Source organism: Centruroides sculpturatus, unplaced genomic scaffold, assembly GCF_000671375.1.
Source record: "Centruroides sculpturatus isolate CEXI.00-Female unplaced genomic scaffold, Cexi_2.0 scaffold306, whole genome shotgun sequence".
In the NCBI taxonomy this organism is placed as follows: Eukaryota; Metazoa; Arthropoda; class Arachnida; order Scorpiones; family Buthidae; genus Centruroides; species Centruroides sculpturatus.
Genome location: NW_019384504.1, coordinates 632,511 through 653,592, shown reverse-complemented (window position 1 = coordinate 653,592; position 21,082 = coordinate 632,511). Strand labels below are relative to the sequence as shown.

Sequence of the window (21,082 nt, the reverse complement as noted above, 5' to 3'; positions counted from 1 at the left end):
ATCCATGCTCTACCTTTTGCAAAAAGTGTATGTAATTTTAGATCGCTTGCTTCTAGTTAAAAGATCTTTATAAATTTCCTTATATGGTGCTAAGCACTTATGAAGAATAAAGCAAGTATGAGAATAAGAGAAAAACATCTGGCAACTTCAGAAGCAGAAGCGTTGAGATCTGGCAACATTGAAACAAGTTTTGAGAAGGACCATGTGTATCAACAGAAGGTGAGAAAAGAAAATTTACATACTTATGCACTAATAGTTCACGAAAATAATAATTTTCGTGAACTATTAACACTTAAGTATATAAAAATTTATTACATTTCATGTTATATGAGGGTTTTACCCAATTCTCGAACCGTGTCAGAGTGAATCTGTGCTATAACAGTACCGTGTTATACGGGGATGGTCCCAATTCTCGAACTGTGTTAGAGTGAATCCATGCTATAGAAGTGCCGTGTTATGCAGGGGTTACCTGTATATACAAACTAAGCAACAGCTGCATCAACCACAAATAGGAATTAAATCTGTCCTTAGCATGGCAAGCACTAATGGACAGAGCTATAAATTCTTGCCATTTACTGTGTACAGTAATACCCCGAACTTACGCGATAGGTGGGACCGAGCAATAACCACGTAAGTCGAATTCGCGTAAGTCGGGGTATAATTTCTCAATGTGTGTAAAATCCAAGTGGGATGTACGTAAGCTAATAAATGTTCTTGTTAATCTTATCTCGTCTTTTGATTCATTCGCGGTTGTAAGAAATCATCACATAGAGTCTCTCGAGTCTCCATAGATATAACAAACACAGAAATAAATAACACAAAATAAATTGTAGCTATGTGTCGATTCTGCGCGACACTTCCGAACACATAAGTTGAACAATAGTGTGGAAAGAATGAGTAATCAAGAGTTGCGTGGCGCTCAAACAAAAGACGAATCAACGAGATTTGAAAATCGCGTAACTCCGGGTTCGCGTAAGTCGCGGTATCACTGTATATAATGCGCATGCCTAGTAAAAACTCATTGGCTAACATGTATTCGAATTTTGAATAATATTTGTATTTAATCGCATTGTAACGGAAATTCATTGCTGCCTGAACAAGAACTGTTGAAGGTTCAAAAACATTTGTGAAATTTTAATTTTTCGGTTTTTGAAGTTAATTGCACACTGGTAACAGGCTTCAGGGTATGTAATTGATTATATTCCGGTGTAGGATGAAGTGAAGTTATGTATGAACATCCTTTAACCTGATTTATGATCTAGGAAGATGAAGGTCTGGGTAGTGTAACTGGCAATGCATTTACACAGTAAACAGGAGTTGTGGGTTTGAGTGTTGCTCCAGGCTGATTCTTGTCTTCCAGAACTTTCTAAATTAAAAATTAAACATTAATTTGCTTATAATTATTAAATTTATTAAGAGATGACACATAATACCTACCTCAAAATAGCTTAATATTTAATTATTAAGTAGTATATATATTATAGCCCGATATAATCTGATAGATTGTTTGGCCTTAGTTATACAAAGATGCAACTCTTAAAGACAGAATCATATTAAACCTTCACAATACTGACTTTGATATAATATAGTATACATATAAAAGATGCAGACATCATGCAGTAGTCTTGTGTCTGGAAAGAGCTCCATAGTAAGCATTTTAATGATCTTATACAGGATCATATTGGCAAAACTATCAAACTGCAGGCTGATTCAGGAATGCCTCTTTGGAGAGATGGAAGGTTCATGATGGCCAAACAAGATCAGGTCAAAATACGAAAATATCTATAGGTAGCACATTCATAGACAAAAATTGTAGGAAATGTCATTTGTATCTGAAAGTACATAACATATCAAATTAGATAGCAAGCTTTTAGCATGTGCAGACTACTGACAGTCATACAACCAAATAACAAACACAATGTATAAAAACTTACACACAAACACAAGCTATTATATATCCAACTACCATACTGCAAATACTGTATACATTGCAGACAGTCTTAGAAAACAGTACATACAAAATGTGTTATGGCTGAGCCATAATTGAAGACAAAACAATTCATCAACAGATGGACACATTCATTGATAGACAAAACAAAATCACATACATCATAAATATGTCCATTTTAAACATCCACAACAAATAATCACAAAGTCATATAACAAAGTAAAAGCATATTTACAGATTTAGACTAGTGGAGAAGGAATAGAGAAGAAAGTGAAAAAGATGAAGGAGAGCTTAGGATGGTCCTGAGCAAATATAAAAGATATCTTGGACTATTGCATGGGTTTTTTCCAACTATTAATGACAAAAATATTTTACAAAAAATTTCATGTGTACTGTACAAGGAAGATTAGTAAATTTGATAATGACAATACAAGTAGCCTACAAGGAACAGTCAGTTATCAAAAATGTATTCTGGAAGTTAAGAAATTGAATAAATGGTGATTCCTGTTTCAGCAGACTGTGCCTTCAATTTTCAATAAAGACAATACAATTTGCTGAATACAGAAACCATCAATACAGTGTGGAATGGAAACAAGGTAAAATTCAATTCTGGAATTGATGATATTTGAAGCTGGATTTGTATGAAAGGTACGTGTTGTTTCCTTAAGTGCTATGAAGTTGAAACCTTGATATAAACACAATTTTGGCCCAAGTGGATCAAATTAAGGTTGTTTGTTAATGCATATTTTGCAATTTAATCATTTTTGGGATAAGTACTTTTAAATTTTATAGTTGTTTGCATGTGCTATTTTTTAAATGATTTGTAGTCCATTTCTGCTGTATGTGCATGTATAGTTTACATGAGAATTATCACTTCATCATCCAATTATGATGAGAATGCAAAATTCAAATGTTTTAAATCTGAACTTCTAACTTGCATTTGCTAATTGCTAACTGATTGCTGTGGAAATTGCTCGTTTTCAAATTCTCAAAATCCTAAATTTGGAACCTGTTATTGGTGTAATTTGTGTGAAAAAATCTTCCTTTCACAAACGTTTTCAAACTTTAGAGGTAGTTCTTCCTCAGGTAAAGAAATTCCATTGGAACGCTTTGAAAACTGGAACGTGGATATTCAAACTAAAAACCGAATATTCATATAACAGAACTTGTTGAGACGGGCATGCGCATTGGTGCGAGGATGTTGGTATTTAAAGATCGCCATTTATAAGGGCCTGCCATGCTAGAGAAAGATTAAACTCATCTTTTTGGTTTATACATGTGGTCATGTGGTTAGCCATGTAGATGGATACGGCTTCTAGCCATTTTAGATGTTTTAGATGGGGTGTAGAGTCAATGACGTCAGCCTTGTCGAATTCAGGATCAGATGCAAAGGTGGCTAGGGCCGTGGTGTATCTCCTGTGTCGAAGATCCGTTTGATGTTTGCGTATTCTGGTAGTCAAAGAGCGCTTGGTTGAACCAATATATATGAGGCTCTTGTTACATCTGTTATCCTTGAGTGGTATGGAGTAGACACCACGAAGTCTGCTATGAACCGGATAGTCCTTTCCATTTCTGAGGATTTCGAAGATTGTGGGGCATCTTCTATAGGCTATTTGTAACTGATGTTTCCTGACAATCTCAGAATATATTGCTTTAACATATGGGTTAAAGGTGACTGGGAGGCATATACGATCTTCCAAGTTAGTGCTGGCCCTTGTACGTGTAGTGGGTGCGTATTGCGAGCATTGATGTTGTTCATTCAGACAATGTGTTAGACCAGGATAACCGTGCTTGGCTGCTATTTTCTTAACATAATTTAATTTGGTGGTAATGGCTTGTGTGGTGGACGAATGGAGAAAACGCCCTTCTAACGAGAGTATTAAATGCTGCACAAATTACACCGGTAACAGGTTCCGAATTTAGTATTTCATCCCCGGTGCCAAGGAGAGGTTGAGTTTCTTATCTCAAAATCCTTTGAATTGTTTACATTATTGTAAATGTTATATTTATTAATTTAATAACATTAAATTTCAATCTCTCAAAAACTGCATAAGTACAATCCATACGTTTATAAATCCAACACTTACATCATTGGTGAGTTCTCCATTGAATCCCTCTGTTGAATGATCTGACATCATGTTTTGTAGAAAAAAGAAATGTTTGCATTCATGCTTTTCATAATGGTTGACTTAATTAAAGAGAAGGTGACAATTGTAGCTGTTTTGCTAAATAATTAAAGTAACTCACCATTATCTGAATAATCCCTTTTATTTGAATGAACTCTTATCTGTATCATTTTTTTCTATACTAGGTCTTTCTTCAATAATTTGAATTTCTTGAACATTTATATCATTAGGAAGATGTAGAGGTCCAAATATTGGTCCTAATCAAATTTTGGATGAATTCATGAAGTTAGTTTGTTTCTGAAAAAAAGCTTAATATTTCAATATTGACCAAATTATCTAACATAATCATGCAATCACATGTTTTATCTTATACAGATTGTTCATTAATCTGTCTGCTATTACAGCATCCACAGCAAGAGTGAATCAATAGTTTCTATAAGCGAAATTTACTTGTTTCATGGAAGATGCCATGTTAGTTTGTTGAATATTCAATGGTCTTTCAGGTCGTTGAGACTGTTGAGCTTATTGGTGAATCTACGCCGATGCCACAGGCTTCAATGGTCCATTTAGAAATGTTTTCTCATTGTTGAGTCAATTGTTGAATATAGAAATGTACCCAATATTTAATTATAAATACATTTCTTATGAGTAAAGTAACCATGTCTTTGTGTATATGCAGAAAATATTCTGTTACATTGAGTTTGGTTCAACCAACAATATGAGCTAAAACAACAAAAACTAATGCTGAATTGTTAAGAAAGTATGTACAGGTATTTTGCATCCTAGACATTTAAAAATTATTTATTTTAATGTATGTCATGAATTGTTTCTTGATTAAAAAAAAAAATGGTTTCAGCTGTCTTAGCATGTTGAAATGTCCTTACATCAGTGTAACTTGCAGCATCAAAATGAACCAAAACAGCAATTGATCACAAGTAAGTTCTAGTTTCCTGAAACTAACTTTAGTACAGTTCATGATATCAGTTGGAAACAGAACATTACTGTCAACTTCTACACTAAATCTATAATTAGTTAATAATTTAATAAGAGTGCTTAGTCATTTCTTATTATTTATTCAGGGCTAAAAACAAAAATATAAGATAACTTTAGGCCAATGACCTAACTATAGGACAAGGGAACTAGGTTAACCTTGTCATCTGCAAACAATTGTATATGTAGAAATAAAGTCAAATGATGAATTGCTGGGCAAGCTGAAATTGAATTCATCATTTGGGTCAGTCTCTTTTAAATGGATTTCAATGTAAGTGTGTTTGTAAAGAAAGACAGGTTGTACAGTGCACTTTTACTAATCTGAACTCTTAATTCAAGCCAGTTTTGTTGATGGTCAGAGAGCTAACGTAGTTAAGGCATCAATTTACTGCTCTAAGGAACTTGGGATCATACCTGAATGAGTAACTCCAGGAATTTTTGGGATGATCTGTCTTGTATTTGTCAGAACAAATACCTCCCCACCCAGTCACCTTCTAGGACTGATCATCCATGTTGGATATGATTAAAAAGACCCTTTTAATGTCCATAGGCTAGAGAGTCAAAAATGAAAAAAATAATGCAGTCAGTTTTGTTCATTTTTTCAGTGTTTGAGCCAAAACCATAAAGAAATTGGATTAATTTTAATAAACATGCTGAATTTGCTAACTTTATTTGTTGGGTTAACAGAAATATTGGGTTAAATTATAAGTAATGTCTTTTTTTATTAATAAACTATTTACATAAAAAAATTATATATTGGATTAAATAAATATGTTCATTAGATATGACTTTTTCAATATAAAAGTTTTTGATGTCTTAAAAATTTATCAGATTTTAATTCAAAAAATGTTTCTGTGCACTTCTGGATAGTTTCATTTGAATTAAACCATTAAAACTGCTTTAAAGGGATTAAAAGAGGTGATAATCTGTGGTGCCAGATCATGGCTATAATGGGAATGAGAGAACTTTCTAATTAAGTTTTTCAATTTTTGTTGGATGGTTATTGCAACATGGTATTGAATGTTAGGCCTATTGTGTAACAAAATAATGCCATTCCTGTTTATCAAATATGGTTGTTGGAGTTTTCCAGAAAGTTTTTCCAATTGCTGACAATATAAAGTAGCATTTACTGTTTAATTTCAATTCAACAACTCGAAATTCAGTTTTCATATTCTCACACATACATATAGGATACCTTTCAAGAATGAAAGTCATGCTTTGGTTCTGGAGCTGAAGTAGCCTTTGGATCTAACCAATGTCTTTTATGAATGACATTAGCTTACAATACCCACTTCTCATCTCTAGTTACTATTGCCCAGAAATGGGGTTTTCTGTTGCTTATTAAGAAGTGAAATGCATATGGATAATTAATCTAGATCATTCTGTTCAATAAGGTGATATGGAACCCATATCCCATACTTATTTATTTTTCCTAGTTGATCCAACTGCTATTGATTCAGTCACGCCAAATTTTTCTGCCATTTCTAATCTAGAAAGGTTTAGTTTTCCACTATAACAGCAATTTTAGTGTTTTATAAAGTAGAAGGTAATTCAGAGTAAGACTCATCTTTAAAAATGAAACATACTAAATTTTTTGAATCAACACTAACATTTTCTGATATTTAAGGCTTTGCTGCCATACACACGACACATATTGTTTGTTTTGTAACTGCAATGTTATAATTTTTAAATTCACACAGAACATTACATGCTTTAAATCAGTGTTTCTCAACGGGGGCGATATCGCCCCCATATGGGCGATTTTCCATGTTGAGGGGGCGATTAGTGACAATTTATATTTTGGGGGGCGAAAAACAATTTTATGGGCGATATAGTAAAACATTATATTAAGAATAATTAGATATTTTATTCGTTATATTGTACAATAATTAAACAAATAACATTATACTAGTCACTAGTCTATTCAATGCAGTACGAATTTGGCATTAGCCTTGGTCCTCGGCCTCGGAATTTTGAAGTGAAGGGGGCGATACTACGTTGAAGGGGGTGATGGTTCGTTACAGGTTGAGAAACACTGCTTTAAATGTTCTGAGAAGCTCAGTTTGATTGACACTAATAAAAAAATAATGAAAAACTGTTATGAAAATATATAAAGAACAACTCAACAAAAAAAGCCAAGTGATCTGATTGATCTTTTGATTAAAGCCAGGCTATCTGCTGAATTATCGGGCTATGATTAAAGCCCGATAAGAAGTTAATAATTAGAAACAAAGTAATTTGTCTAGAGGTAGGTAGTTAAGCTTTCATCTTGTGATAATTTTAATAATTATAATAAATTAATTTCTATTTAAAATTTCTGGAAGTAAAGAATCAGCCTGAAGCAGAACTTGAACAACCCACAACTTCCATGTACCCTGCAGATATGTTGCTAGTTATACTATCCAGACATCCTCTAGTCTTTGCTTCCAGAACTATTAATTTAGACATACACATTTGCTTTAATTTAGAACTTCTGGAAGAAATTAATTTATTATAATTATTAAAATTATCACAAGATGAAAGCTTAACTACCTACCTCTAGACAAATTACTTTGTTTCTAATTATTAACTTCTTATCGGGCTTTAATCATAGCCCGATAATTCAGCAGATAGCCTGGCTTTAATCAAAAGATCAATCAGATCACTTGGCTTTTTTTGTTGAGTTGTTCTTTATATATTTTCATAACAGTTTTTCATTATTTTTTTATTAGTGTCAATCAAACTGAGCTTCTCAGAACATTTAAAGCAGTGTTTCTCAACCTGTAACGAACCATCACCCCCTTCAACGTAGTATCGCCCCCTTCACTTCAAAATTCCGAGGCCGAGGACCAAGGCTAATGCCAAATTCGTACTGCATTGAATAGACTAGTGACTAGTATAATGTTATTTGTTTAATTATTGTACAATATAACGAATAAAATATCTAATTATTCTTAATATAATNTAGATCAGTGTTTCTCAACGGGGGCGATATCGCCCCCATGTGGGCGATTTTCCATGTTGAGGGGGCGATTAGTGACAATTTATATTTTGGGGGGCGAAAAACAATTTTATGGGCGATATAGTAAAACATTATATTAAGAATAATTAGATATTTTATTCGTTATATTGTACAATAATTAAACAAATAACATTATACTAGTCACTAGTCTATTCAATGCAGTACGAATTTGGCATTAGCCTTGGTCCTCGGCCTCGGAATTTTGAAGTGAAGGGGGCGATACTACGTTGAAGGGGGTGATGGTTCGTTACAGGTTGAGAAACACTGCTTTAAATGTTCTGAGAAGCTCAGTTTGATTGACACTAATAAAAAAATAATGAAAAACTGTTATGAAAATATATAAAGAACAACTCAACAAAAAAAGCCAAGTGATCTGATTGATCTTTTGATTAAAGCCAGGCTATCTGCTGAATTATCGGGCTATGATTAAAGCCCGATAAGAAGTTAATAATTAGAAACAAAGTAATTTGTCTAGAGGTAGGTAGTTAAGCTTTCATCTTGTGATAATTTTAATAATTATAATAAATTAATTTCTTCCAGAAGTTCTAAATTAAAGCAAATGTGTATGTCTAAATTAATAGTTCTGGAAGCAAAGACTAGAGGATGTCTGGATAGTATAACTAGCAACATATCTGCAGGGTACATGGAAGTTGTGGGTTGTTCAAGTTCTGCTTCAGGCTGATTCTTTACTTCCAGAAATTTTAAATAAAAATTAATTTATTATAATTATTAGAATTATCATGACACAGTGCTTTAACTGCCTGCCTCTAGACAAATTACTTTGTTTCTAATTATTGACTTAATTTAATTATAGTCTGTTAATTGAGCAAGTTGTCATTATTAAAATGTTACATTCTTAAAAAATTAGCATTTGAGCTGATGGTTTGTTAAACAATGCTATGAAAAAAAGATTTTAATTATGACTCAACTCAATATATGTACATTTTAAATAGACTGCCAAGAAATATGGAATGGAAATATCTGATAAAACTAAAGTAACGGCTTTTAAAGATGAAAATCCAATTTGTTGCAAAATAATTATAGATAATGAGACAGCAAAACAATTAATGACTTATTGACATTAGTAATAGTAGTAATAGTTAGTCAGTGTGAGCTATACAGATCATCTACCCTGACCTTAAAAATAACACCTTCCTCTCAAATTTCACACAAAGCTGATGTTTATGGTGTAAGCTGAGATAATTTACAGAGAGTTTCTTAAATTTAATGTTTATTTTTTAATTTTTTAATCAAATAACAATAAAATACACACCAAAAAAAGCACTTTTGGAATTCCATGATTATTTTACAATTCAGAAAGAAGACAAAATGAAAAAAATTAAATATATAATCGTAGTTTTTGATGTAATGCTGACAATTTCACAGTTTTAGAATAAAAGCTGGTTTGTTTTTTAATGCACCCTCTAAACAGGGATGTATAACCTCACTTAAACTGGAATTCTCCTGGGAAAAACCGGCATGCAGGTTTTTACCATATGGAAATGTCCTGATTTTATGGTCTCCCCAGATAGACTGACATGCCAGACAATCCGCAAAAATACGGTAATATTTAGCTAATGTTTTTTTTAATAAAATAGAAACTTATACTCAAATAACACACCATTAAACTTACACTCATATCATACAGACATGACACAACATATAAAAAGCACAGACACCATCAAGCAATCGTGGTCTCAAAAGGCACTCCATGGCAGGAATCCTTATGACCTGGCCCAGGATTTTGTTGACAAAACTGCATCAAACAGCTGGTTAGATCGGGGATGCCTCTTTGGGGAGACGGAAGGATTCATGACTGCCATACAGGATCAGGTCATAAATACTAAAAACTACAGAAAACATACTCAAAGATACAACACTCACAAATGACACATGCAGAAAATGTTACATCATGCCAGAAACTACACAACACATTACTTCTGGGTGCAAGCTCTTGGCACAGACAGATTTTTTACACAGACATAATCAAGTAGCAAATATAATACACCAAGAGCTTGCAAAGAAACACAAATTATTAGACATTCACGATCCATACTACAAATACATTCCACAGACAGTATTGTAAAACTACATGCACAAAATGTACTATGACAGAGCCATAATTACAGATAAAACAATTTACCACAACAGACCAGACATCACACTCATTGACAAACACAATAAAATCACATACATTATAGACATAGCCATTCCAAACACTCACAATGTACAAAACACATGCACTGAAAAAATTAGAAAGTACACAGAACTCGCCCAGGAAATAAGGCATCTGTGGAGGATGGATAGGGTGCTTATTGTACCTGTTGTTCTTTCCTGTACAGGTGTGATACCACACACACTACACAAAAGCCTGGGAACATTACAATTGAATAGAAATACATACATCACACTACAGAAGGCCACTATATTGAATACATGCCATATTATTAGGAAATTCCTGAATACTGACACTGACACACTTATTTAATTTTTGTTTTTGGTTGCTATGCCTTGACTCTGGTCCGGCATAGTACACAGCCACCGAGTATAACTTACTAAACCTAACATAATAATAATAATTCATCAACACACCTCTAACCCACTAATTCTATACCTCCCAATGTGTCTAAAGTAGACCTTCACAACCAGTGTGCCTCCAAGAAGAGGACAAGCAGTTTATAGTGGGCATATGAATATAATTAATTAAATATGTGTTGGTTCATTCAAAATGGACAATGATTTGCCTAATATACGTTTATTGCCACTGACATTGTGACAGAAGAAATTCTAATAAACTTTAAACTTTTACACCTTTTCAGTTGTATTTCACAGAATGTGTACACACATTTACTCATAAAGTTGTTTTTAAGCAGTGAGAGTCATATTTTACAGACTATATGTACAGTACATGTAAATTTGTCAAGTCACAAATCATAGTTGCCATCTCAATTTTTGTAAAGTGACAAGTAGATGATGTCTTCGTTGTGTGCACCTATAATCACAGAACTGAGACCCTGATCATGTGCATTTCATACTATTGGGTTGTTCGGAAAGTAATTTCGTTTTTTTCCATAGGAAAAAAAAAAACAATATTTTTATAATAAATTATTATTTTATTGAATTATATATTGACCTGTTGCCCCTTATATAATACCTGTTGCCATCGTTTCTGGTAGTAGCATGATTCCATGTTTATAAAAGTTTTGATGTTTACTTACAAAAAACCGGATCCAAGTAATTTTTGACATTTTCATTTCAAGTAAATGTCTTACAGTTTAAAAAATTTTGTAAAGACCGGAACAAGTAATAATCTGACAGTGCTTGGATCTGGTTAATATGGTTGGTGTGATAGCACCTCCCATCTAAGTTATAACAGTTTCTGATGAGTTACCAAACTTATGTGAAATTTAGCATTATCATGGTAAAACACTACACCTGTTTTGTTGATCATTTCTGGCCTTTTCTGTTTGATGATATTGCTCAATTTGTTTACTGAATGGCAGTACACTTTCGAATCAATTGTTATATTGTCAGGTAAAAGCTCAAAAAAAATTTCCTTAAAATTCCACCTAAGAGAGCATCTCTCTTTAAGAACATGTAGAACCCATATATCGAGCTTTGAAACAAAACTAATTTGTTTCAAGTAATCATAAATGGTTCAGTTTGACAAATTTAATCTCTTAGTGATTTCACATGTTATTATTCGGCAGTTTGCTTCAATCAGTACCTTTTATTTTGTTTTCATTGGCTTCAACTGGCCATCCAGAACATGGTGCATCTTCAATATTGAAATTGCCAGAATGAAATTTTGTAAACCAGTTTTGGCACTGTCTTTCTCTTAACACATCTCCATACATGTACCACAATATTTTTCTTGCTTGAACAGCATTTTGATTTTTTGGTAATAAAAAAGCAAAATATGTTGAAAATGATGCTTTCTATTTTCCATATTTGATGGGACACCGAAAAAAAAAAATTGTACAGAATCAAACAAAATTTTTTACAAATAAGCCTTAAAATGTCAGCTGTCAAAATGTATAATGAAAATGTGGTTTAAAATGAAATTGGCTGGTAAAAATACAACTAATTCCTCTAGTAATAAAAAACGAAATTTCTTTTCGAACAACCCAATAGGACTATGTGATACTTTGTACAGGTTGGTGTCTGGATTGTTAAGAAATAAAATTGAATAAGAAAATTAATTAGAAACTAATTTCAAATATTTTTATATTATCACAAGTAAAAAAACAGTAAATCAGTATTTTTTTATTTTTTTGTATGTACTTGTAACTCCTATATTTTTTTGCATATTTTTATTTGTGGTGTGCCATGGAATTCTGGGAAGTATCTAAATATGCTGTGCATGAGAAAAGATTTGGAGCACTGGTCTAAAGTATACCAGGGACTGCTAAAAACTTAAATAAATATTAAATGTAAATTAAATAAGCAAATAAATAAAATACAGTACTGTACTTGTACATTAAGACATTAGTACTCTTTTGCATCTTTATATCATAAACATTTGATGAACCAATACCATAGATATCACATTGGAACATCACAGTCTATTTTTTCAACAGTTCTGCTTTATCTTGGATCAGTATGGATTGGTGGCATTTTTTAATTAGCCAGAGTGCAATTTTCAGGGTCATCTCAATAGAGATTTCATCATTGATTCATTCGATAATTTTCTTTATTTGATAGTGGTCTGTAGTTAGACTTAAAACGTTTTATTATGCCAGTGTGAAGGGGTTGCAGAATTCCCATACAATTTGCTGGAAAGAATTGTATTTCCACATTGCTCGGATTGACTATCTTATGACAGGGTACATTATCAATTAATAGTAGGACAGACATTATAGTTTTCTCTCTTCATATCCCTATTAAAATCTTCAACAAATTCTTAGAAAAGTAGGGTTGTCATCCATCCCCTTTTGTTGTACTTGTAATGGCAATAAATAAGAGGATTGAAATTTTTAAAGCAATGAGGCTTTTTGAATCTTCCAATAACAGTCACAGCTCTCTTATCACTACTGTCTGAATTACAAAAAAAAGGCAATTGTGATTTTATGTTTATTCTTCATTCAGCCTTTTACAGGTACATGAGCAATTGTTTTATCAGGTTGTAATCAGTAAAATAAAGTGGTTTCATCTATTTTATATGTGTCTTTTATATCATACTGCTCTATTATTGTTGATGGACTAGTTCCTCTTCTACAACATCCAAATCAACTTTAGCAGTTTCACAATATTTCCTGCGATAGGCCATGATGCTGTTTAAATTGATGCAGCCGTCCATTGCTGTAAGTAAAATTGATAAAATTGCTTATATTCATCTGCTGCTCAAGTATTTCTACTTGCTTTCTTATGTGGTGACTTAGATGTATCGAAATATCGCTTCTTGGGATCAACTTGATCCAGCCTGCACACTGATATGTCTTGATATTGTGTTGCCTGAAGTTGCTGCTGTTAGTAGTTGAATAGACATCTGCCCCACTCTACCTTTGCTATTATACTCTCAACTTTCGAAAATAAAACCGACACAAAACTTAACGAGTGCCTGCCCAACAGTCTCGCGAGTACTATTAAAAAAAATTGTTTGTCAGAAAAATAAAAGGCTGGAATTAAAAGGGAGAATTCGATCAGTATATACTGAGTTGAGCGTTGATATCGACGTCTCCCGCGCTCCGAAAAGTTTCGAATTGTTGCCTGAAGACAAGGAAGACCAATCGATATTCATTATTTTATGTCGCTTCTTGTGTTTGTTCTGTGAGGTGTTCGTTATCCGAACTTAAAAATCTTTCGCGAAAGTTCGTTAACCGATCACCCACTGTATAATTTGGCTTCAAAAAATTTACGTCTGTCAATTTTTTTAATCGATTTTACCGGGAGAAATGTCAATTTACCGATATGTCTATCGATGCGTTTTTACCTGATTTAGATCGTTAAACCGTTTACCGGTAATGAAATCTACTTTTAACACTTTAGTACAATTAGTGTAATTATTAAAACTGCGAATAATGCATTAACTTTACACTGATAAAGAAATCGGAGTGCCATAAGAAAAAATTATAAAGTTGGGATGCCATTATTAGAAAAAGACCGAAAAACACTGTATTAAGGTTTAATTAATTAATTACGTATATTTATTTTGATTGTTTGTTTGTTGATTTTAGAAGGATGGTGTAGCTGTCTCGTCGGACATTGCACGACAATGTGCATATTCGACAAGGCAGCTACACCATTCTTCTAGAATTCTACAAAGAAAGGTTTGAAGTAGTTAAGTTTTGTGTGTGTGTGTACGAGGTATAATGGTCGTCGTAATGTGACTGTTTATTCAGACAATTAATTTTTATATTTATTTTTCAAATATACTCTCCGCGATTTTAAAAAAATATAAAAACTAGACAATTCTTGGGTGTCGATATTAACCAATGAGAAATCATCAGTGGCGTGCGGTGACATTTGATGAAAGGGAAGCTGTGCCGGCCCTGGATAGAATCATTGAAAGCGTTATATGATATTTTGCATATAATCTGGCTGCTTTACACGATTCAAATATTTTTCGCTGTGGAAGCTGTACCGTCTTCGACAATACAGCGCTTCCATTGGGAATATGCATATACGAATTTATATTCGAATATGTCATTGTTTTTTCACATGTATAGAAATTTGTAATAAGATACATAATGCCGTTATATTAAAGTATTAATTTTAATTAATTCAAAGTACGTTAAAATACGAAATTAATCGCACAATATGTATTTATATTTTAAAAAATACAAGGAGAGCGGTGCTTCCACAGCTTCCATGGACGGCACGCCACTGGAAATCATAATAAAAGTTTAAAAGAAAACTTTAATTTTTAACGTGGGCAGCGCCTATTCTCTCTGCTGGTACATGTGTATATGGATTCTAAAAAAATCATTAAGCATTTATATGGTAGATAACACACACCATGCTGAGTAAAAAGTAACCTTAGCAAACAGGTTGAAAACTCAACCGTTTCGGAGATGTTAACAATTTTGTATGTTGGTATTAATTAATAATATGATTGACTTACTGTCTTCCATGTATGTCATACAGCGTGAGAAGAGGTTAATCAAACATTTTGAAAAAACATATGCAAATAGAAAATTTATTTTTCAGAATAGTTTATAAGTAAGCGTATCTTATATAGTGAAACCGCAATATCTTAATATCGCGACACTCGTTTCACGTTACAGTATTTTTTAAATAGGCTACGTAAGTAGTAATGAATTAGCATTTATAGTTGATCAGAAAGCGAATCGGTAGCGTTTGTTTTTCTAGCAATTTCTTACTACAAGAAAAAAAAATGAATTAAACGAAAAAATAACAATTATAATAATATTGCAAGCAAACTAGTTGCTATTCGATCTCTTGTTTGTTTTCGACATTATTAGAATAGGCTAAATATAAAAAATGATAATCCTCCGTAATTAGTCTCATGTTATAATCTTCGACATTTCTATACTTACTTTCATCGATTTCGCCACAATTTCATTCTGAGAAGAAAGTAAAAATGAAAAACAGACTTTGCGATTATAAAGTGACCTTGGATGAGTATTTCGAAAATGAAATAACCAATAACAATTATTAACGTTAGAAGACAGAAAGAGACGACCCTTCGTCACCCTTCCATTAAAGCGATAAGAAAGGAGGAAGATGTCTTCCGGGAATCTGATCGGAGAAGAGAGGGTCCGCCTCCGATCCTATTCCTAGTAGAAACTTTCGCTTTCACTATTTCCGGCAGTCTTTCTCCGTCCGATAGGCGATTCTTGCACGCTGTAAGGTACGGAGAATTATAAATAAATGGGGGAGATGAACCAGCCGTCTCGCAGTGGAGTACGACCATAAAAAAAAGTTGGCCAAAGGTCGAATTTTCGAAACGCCATCTAGTCACGATTCACTGTATGGAACGCTAAGGGCATCACCAGTATGTATAATTGGCAATCGATATTACGTATTTCTCCAAAAAAAACTATCAAAATGACAATGATTGCCTTAGATCTCGAATATAATTTCGATTGAGGTTTGTTTCCATTATAAAATTGTATGCCCAAGTAGTGTAATAATTATTTGACACGGACTCGATTCCTGTATGTAAGTAGAAGACGATTTCTAAATACAGTAGCTTTGAAACATATTTAAAAATATTTAAATTAAAATTTTCATTTTAGAAGCTATATCTTTTATTATTATTAACTTCTTGTGGTTATTTTTGTTACATTTTCAAGCTAGTTCCAGCTGAAGTGTATATCAGATTCAAATCCTAATCTGATGAAGTTTTAATTTTAACAATTACATCTAGTGAAAAGACGTGGTTTCAATTTTTATACTACAGTACTATTATTTATAGAATATATTGTGTGGCAGTGTTTATACACCTTGAGGGCTTATTTTTTAGGTTTAATTTTTATATAATTTATTTCGCGATTTATATTTTAATATAAATTTCATAAATATAAAGAAAATTCTCATACTATAGCATTACTACGTTACGGCACAAATTTCTGTGTTAATTTTTTTATGCGCATCTGTAATAAAGCCATTTCCTTTAATTAAGCTGTAATAGAACGATTAGATATGTTGTTACGTACAGAAATATAGGTACACAGTACTGTACCTCGTAATGCGGCAATGCTTTAGTACGAGAATTTAGTCTATATGAAATTTAATCGCTTCGAAAATTTGACTTTTGGCCAACTTACTCATTAATGTGCGTTGTCTTTCTTCTATGACGTCATCGAAATAAAGGAAACAAATATTAAAACGGTAACGGAATTAATGATTTATGTAGGAAACGATTGACAGGGAACTTTTTTTTCTCTTTTCAGGCGGTGATCGAAAAAGCGTGGCAACCGGACTAATCTGGCCGACGGTCGGAGTCCCCGGAGAGGCCGCGAGGTCGGAAGAATGAGCGAGATCTGGATCCAGTGTTTCACCTGTTGCGTCACCGAACAGCCTCCTCCCGTAAGATTGATTCTCTCTCCTATCCATCGTCGCGACGATCTTTAAAACAACCTTTTCCGTTTCATTCTTTTCTAAAAAAATTAATTTTCGGAAATTTCATAAAGAAGTTCGGTTAAATTAAGGAACACATTTCTTACCCCACACTTTACCAGAAACGGAAGTCCGCAATTCTCGAAGCAATTGATTAACGAATCGCTTACATAGTTTGGATGCGGGGATGTTATGTGACAGTCAATAACCATATATTATTGATAATTTATTTATATTTAAATTTTACTAAAGATGGCTAATCAGCTCGGGTCCATTATACTAATACTGTATGTTAGAATGGCATTACTTCTTGTTATTTTTCTCGAAAGGAATAAAACGTATTTTCTAATTAAGCACGTTTATTATATTGTAGAAGAGGCGGCATCGAATAGACCGTTCAATGATAGGAAGTCCCACAAATTTTCGACACACGGGTCACGTGGGTTCAGGAGATATGAATATTCACGTAAGTAAAGTATCGTTCTTTTAAGTATTTTATCTACTTTTTCATTATCGTTTAATTTTTAATCATAATTAGTAAAACGGAAGGAGATAATTTTTATAATTTGTACTTTTTAAAAAATATTTTCGCAAAATTTATATTCGTTTCAATTGTAGTTTTTTCGTATGTAAGATAAAAGAAAGTATTTTTAGGTTTCCGCTTTGCAAAAATATCTGTGTTATTCGGTTATGTAATATCGTAAACAAGAATGTTTGTTTATTTACGGTGCATGTACGAAAACATTCGCCGTGCTTTCAGGTTAAACAACTTATAAAGATGCCAATTTGGAAAGAAGAGAATATAATAAACCCCTCCAAAAAGTTAATGTAAGGGGTGACAACAAGGAGACAAAACATTTATTGGGCTGCAATTTGAAAAAAAGTTATAGACCTATGAATTTCCACTGTCAGTCCTTCCTTAATTTAGAGAACAGAGTTAGTTAGATGAAATCCGAGACCAGATATGGAAACCTTAGGGACTGGAGGCCTCGATTAAATTAATTAACTATATACGAACGTCCGATGCAAACTGGACGTCATGTTATTTCGATTCAAAACTTTTCCTCTGAAAGCAGTTAATGGGGTATGCACGGTTTACATTTCGTCACTGGTGGCGCTAGTGTCAGTTTGATGTATGCGTAACTTCCGGTAGTGCGTAAAGTAGTGGAAACTAAGCGGATGTTTTGATCTGTTTATAAAAATTGGATTTAAAGAATGTAACAGTTGCTGAATTAAGAAAGAAATTAAAAGAATTATGGGCCAAGACATGTTTGTTGTCAGTAGGGTCAATTGCAGACCCCCTGTTTTCCCCGTATCTATATATATAACCCATTGAACGTAAGGCGCTAGATTAATTGAACGGGTATCCGTCCGCGTAACGGTATGCCAAAAACAGGCACTAGAGGCGCCCTAGCGATGATTTTAAATTAACAATAAATTATTTTGATTTGTAATAGGAATAGTATGTTCAACTAGAATATTGACAAAAACTTTTGCACTTTTAGACATAGGCTATGTATTTATTGTGTGTAGTCAAATTTAACCTGTGAAAAGCACTAACAAGTAAGTGTACGTCATACAGTATTTATTAAATAAAAGTCATTCTACTTATCTATAGGCTACTAATATTATAAAGAGGTAATGTTTGTAAGTTTGTATGCAAGGGCTAATCTCCGAAACTACTCATCCGATTTCAAAAATTCTTTTACCAATATTTACAATGGAACTTCAGGGTGGACATAGGCTTTATATTATTCATATAAATTAAAAGATATCATCTAGGGTTAAGGCTTTTATGTCCAACAGATGGCGCTACGAGTACGACGCCCTAAGTTTGCTTTTCTGTGAGGCATTATGTTTTCTGTGAGAATGAACTAAAGCAGATCATCTTCTATCTATTTATATAAATAAAAATGTAATGTTCGTTTGTTCCTACCAATTCCTTTGAAATTTTGACACAACGCTGCATTTGAATACGCACGTGTTTTTACATAATATACGTGTCAAAATTTCTCCCACTGGGGGAGATGGACTGGATTAAGGCTTACCGTAAAGAACTCTGCTTCTATTTATACTATTTTAGATGCGGTTTTTTGTGTTTTTGATTGCATTTTAATAGAGTATGTCAACAGAATGTACAATAAGAAGAGATTTTTCGAAAAATTCTCCCCCCTCCACGGGGGATGTGTTATACATTTATAATAGATACATTTTGAGCCACAATAAGGCGTGGCGGGGTCTGCTAGTACTTCATAAAAAATATAAATTAGAAAGCATCCTATAAACATGCTCATACTAGTAACTTTTAATCATTTTCATCAAAATGTCTGATACTGATCCGAGTGCATTCACTGATTTTATTTTGAGTTTTTATTTTTATTTCTTTTTTTTTTCTTATTGGGTCATTTGAAAATTTGTGAATTTCAAACCTGGTCATTTATTATTATTGGCATTATACTGAAATTCACAACAATTAAACAAGAATTTCAATAATATCTAAATAAGTAAAAAAGCAATTTCAAGCAATGTGACAGACAAAACAAGAAGCAATGTATCCATAATCCATATAATAGTGCCACGTATTTGCTTTGAAAAGTGCATGCTCTATAGATGACCGGCATGACTCTATTGTTAAAGGAAAAGTATGATGTATGGGGGCTTTGAGGTGGAGAGCATATTGCAGCCTGGCATTGTGATGATGTCACAATAATTTTTTATTAAAATAAACAATATGTTTGAAAACGAGACCAGTAATATTTTCTTGATTAAATCCGGGATTCAAATAAACCCCTGGTCGAAAAGTTGGGAAACATGTCAAAGTACTGCACTGTGTAGGCTAATGTAGTTTAGAGTAACAGATAAGGATTTTAATTAAAATTCTATCCCATCAAATTGTTTAGAGTCAGACAGCACTTTGTATTTTCCAAGATTGATGGAAAAAATTTTGGAAGTAAAATTATAAATATTGTCGAATATTGAGCATGGGCAAGATGCGATTGAGTCCATAAGTCGAAAGTTTATTGGCCAAAGGTTAATTAGAAAAACTTGAATTGGAGATGGTGATACCAAAAGATGTTAGTGAAGATTTTAATTTCAATAATGACATCGAAACAGACACAAACGAGAACATAATAACCGAATCAGAAAACACTTAATCGGGTTAACTATGAAAACAGTAGTTTAGTTTATTTCAAATGTAGCTGTAATCTATAAATATAATCAAAAATGGTTTTGATAGTTCAGAAATTAGATAAGTAATTAAGGTATTTCTTTCAGTTTTTACACAGTCGTCTTTTGTTGCAAGGTAATAAATTTCGGGTTTGAAAAATCTCCAGTATGTTTAAAATAACCCCAGGGTTTAATTGAGGAAATAAGTTATATACTGTATATTATTTCAAATAAGAGAAATGTGTACAACTCAAAATCAAATGGAGTTCTTTTGTTTGATTTTTGAGTTTAAATCTTAAGAATATTATCTATCTTGAAAACATTAGTTAGGCTAATGAATATAGTTTGTGCTGGATTTAAAGAGTTATATTATTTGTGATGTAATTTTCATCCACTTGACAACTTCTCATTACTTAATGATGCATTATGAAAATAAATTGTTAATTTTTAGTGAAAAGTGATAAAAAGTCATTGATAATTGTTGAAAAGGTAAATGGAACAAGTTAATTAAAATAATTTTAGAAATGTCATCATCATATAAGTGCCTCTTGATGGCAAGTATATGTGGATTATTGGAAAAAATAAAAAGTTGCAGTGAACTTACAATGAATGAAAATTATTTTAGCAGTTTGAAAGCTTGAATTTGGGTAAATAGAATGTAATTAATCTATAATCTATTGATGTTAATTTATTGTTAATGTACTTACATCAAGTGTACATAATAGTAATGTTGGAAAAGAATGAAAATGAAAATAATTGGAATATCAACTGTGCAATCCATTATAGTAATCATTTATCATAATCATTTTTTGTTTTTTCATTTCT

The 21,082-nt window shown here is 32.7% G+C and overlaps 2 protein-coding genes across 2 annotated transcripts in view; one reads left to right on the top strand and one right to left on the bottom strand.

Moving 5' to 3' along the window:
• LOC111622172 (CDC42 small effector protein 2-like) overlaps positions 1-21,082 on the top strand; it is a 44,414-nt gene that overhangs the window by 2,848 nt on the left and 20,484 nt on the right. Inside the window, exons 2-3 of the mRNA XM_023364517.1 lie at positions 16,924-17,059; positions 17,463-17,555. Coding sequence (XP_023220285.1) covers positions 17,003-17,059; positions 17,463-17,555 — 150 coding nt within the window. The 5' untranslated portion in view covers positions 16,924-17,002. The remainder of the gene's footprint in view (positions 1-16,923; positions 17,060-17,462; positions 17,556-21,082) is intronic.
• LOC111622184 lies at positions 3,157-4,244 on the bottom strand. Its single transcript, XM_023364530.1, has 2 exons — positions 4,196-4,244; positions 3,157-3,815 (listed from the first exon to the last, which is right to left on the bottom strand). The coding sequence occupies exons 1-2, from the start codon at positions 4,242-4,244 to the stop codon at positions 3,157-3,159; spliced, it is 708 nt and encodes a 235-aa protein (XP_023220298.1).

What these genes read in the sequence shown, in the direction of transcription:
- LOC111622184 (XM_023364530.1), bottom strand. Translation starts at nt 4,244, where the DNA reads ATGATACAGATAAGAGTTCATTCAAATAAAAGGGATTATTCAGATAAT. An exon ending in AAGGGATTATTCAGATAATG is followed by an intron (nt 3,816 to 4,195) that starts GTGAGTTACTTT and finishes TACTCTCGTTAG; the next exon opens with AAGGGCGTTTTCTCCATTCG.